The sequence below is a fragment of the Bison bison genome, unplaced genomic scaffold (assembly GCF_000754665.1).
Source record: "Bison bison bison isolate TAMUID 2011002044 unplaced genomic scaffold, Bison_UMD1.0 scf7180017845597, whole genome shotgun sequence".
Classification (NCBI taxonomy): Eukaryota; Metazoa; Chordata; class Mammalia; order Artiodactyla; family Bovidae; genus Bison; species Bison bison.
In genome coordinates, this window is record NW_011476170.1 from 11,925 (window position 1) to 14,123 (window position 2,199).

Sequence of the window (2,199 nt, forward strand, 5' to 3'; positions counted from 1 at the left end):
GCTGCCTTGAGGGAGTTTCTGCGGGCGGCAGTGGGACTACGGGGCCCGCAGACACAGACGTCAGCCGGCTTCCTCTTCTCCGAGTGGGCACCTGGCCGGGTTCACCCGGGAGCGAAGCCATGGTCAGATCCGGTCTCCCCGCCCCGAGCCTCCGCACAAGGCCGCGGGGGCCCCCAGCATCTGCCGCCGCCCTCCGGGGTGCCGGGACCCAGGGCCTGCATGCTCTCCACCTCCCCGCCCAGATCGCAGCGCCCGGATCCTGAGCGAGCCCCTCAAGCACTCCGACTTCTTTAACGTCAAGGAGCTGTTTTCCGTGCGAAGCCTCTTCAACGCCCGGGTGCATCTGGGCCACAAGGCCGGCTGCCGGCACAGGTGAGATGCCCTGGTGGCCGTGGCTTGTCCAGGGCGCTCGCGCCCCGCCTTGAGGTCCGGGTCCCCCTCTTCAGTTTGTTTTCAGAGAGTGTACCTCCCTTTCCCTCCGCATGGGATCGTAGAGTCCCCGGAAGGGACGGGTGCTTATTCTCAGAATCAGCTTGCTCCTCCCCCCAAAGCCTCCCGTGGGGCTCATGGTCCTCCGCAGGGGCAGGGCGGCTGATTGTAAGCTCTGTAAGCCGGCGATGGACGGGCGCTGGCAAGGCCACCCTCTTGGAGGGACGTCCCAAGGGCAGGCTGAGGAGCAGTGACTGGCCGTCCTTAAAGGTGGCCCTTGTGAGGGCCTGGTTGAGAGTGGACTGGGGGGGCGCTGCAGAAGTTCAGGGAAGGGGGTGGCCCAGCTGCTTGGGCAGAGCCACAGCAGTGGCTGGGCCTGGGGTGATCAGAGGGGAGCCGAGCAGAGCGGGTGTCTGCGTTCTTCACATTAGAAGCTTGGGTCCCGAGCGGGGTGATGCTTTGGTCACCCCAGGGCAGTGTCAAACAGGTGCCCTCGGAGGAAGCAGCCTGGACCAGGGGCACCACACCAGGCCCTTCAGAGGATGTGTTGGGCAGAGGGGCGGGGGAGGTCCTGGGCAGGAGCCCGGCGACCGGCACCCCAGAGTCTGGGAGAGGAGGAGGGGCCAGGAAGTGAGAGGGTGTGCTGCTGGGAGTTCTTCCCAGAAGTCTCCCGCGCTGAGGGAGGCTGGGCCTGTGGGGCCTTGGGCGGCGTCTGCGGGGAGGACAGAATCCAGACGGCGGTGAGCAGGAACGTGAACGGGGTGGGAGAAGACGGAACACGAGGGGACAGTCTGGCACCCAGCCCCTCTGTCCAGGCCCGCAGGTCTGGGCCGCAGGGCTCCCCTCCGAGGCCTGGCTGGTTCCTGCTCCAGCCGGCACCCCCGCCCTCCTGGTTCCCCGGCCCTGGGTGGTCTCCACGGTAAAGCCGTAATAACGAGGGTGGCTGCCAGACAGACAGCCCCGGGCAGGACACTGGATGTCAACGTGTGAGCATCCAGACGTCCCTGTTGGGTCCTTTCTGTTAGGGTCGTGGCGAGGTGCAGGTTCAGAGGGTAGAGTCATCTTGCCCGAGACGTGGACACGGCCTACAGCCCAGCCTGCCCTATTGGTCCAGCCCTCTGACTGCGCCTGGTGGTCACTCCTGGGCCGGGTTCTCACTGTGTCATCACGGGGAAGGCTGCAGATGGTACTGGCCCTGGGGGGGTCGGGGGAGGTGGCCCGGGCAGCTCACGCTGGCCGTGTGTCCGGCAGGTTCATGGAGCCGTACATCTTCGGGAGCCGCCTTGGCCAGGACATCATTGACCTGGAGCAGACGGCCACGCACCTGCAGCTTGCCCTGAACTTCACGGCCCACGTGGCCTTCCGCGGGGGCATCATCCTGTTCGTGAGCCGTGCCCGGCAGTTCTCACACCTGATCGAGAGCACGGCCCGGAGCTGCGGTGAGTACGCCCACACGCGCTACTTCAAGGGTGGCCTGCTGACCAACGCGCCCCTCCTGCTGGGCCCCCAGGTCCGCCTGCCGGACCTCATCATCTTCCTGCACACACTCAACAACGTCTTCGAGCCCCATGTGGCCGTGAGGGATGCGGCCAAGATGAGCATCCCCACCGTGGGCGTCGTGGACACCAACTGCAACCCCTGCCTCATCACCTACCCCGTCCCCGGCAACGACGACTCGCCCCCGGCCGTGCAGCTCTTCTGCCAGCTCTTCCAGACTGTGGTCACCCGGGCCAAGGAGAAGCGCCGGCAGCTCGAGGCCCTGTACCGGCT

General features: G+C 66.5%; 1 protein-coding gene across 1 annotated transcript in view; it reads left to right on the forward strand.

The window, feature by feature from the left end:
* Nucleotides 1-2,194, forward strand: part of MRPS2 (mitochondrial ribosomal protein S2) — a gene marked incomplete at its 3' end in the record, with an annotated part of 4,363 nt that extends 2,169 nt beyond the window's left edge. Inside the window, exons 2-3 of the mRNA XM_010835991.1 lie at nucleotides 12-372; nucleotides 1,681-2,194. Coding sequence (XP_010834293.1) covers nucleotides 12-372; nucleotides 1,681-2,194 — 875 coding nt within the window. The remainder of the gene's footprint in view (nucleotides 1-11; nucleotides 373-1,680) is intronic.
* Between the last annotated feature and the right edge of the window lie 5 nt (nucleotides 2,195-2,199).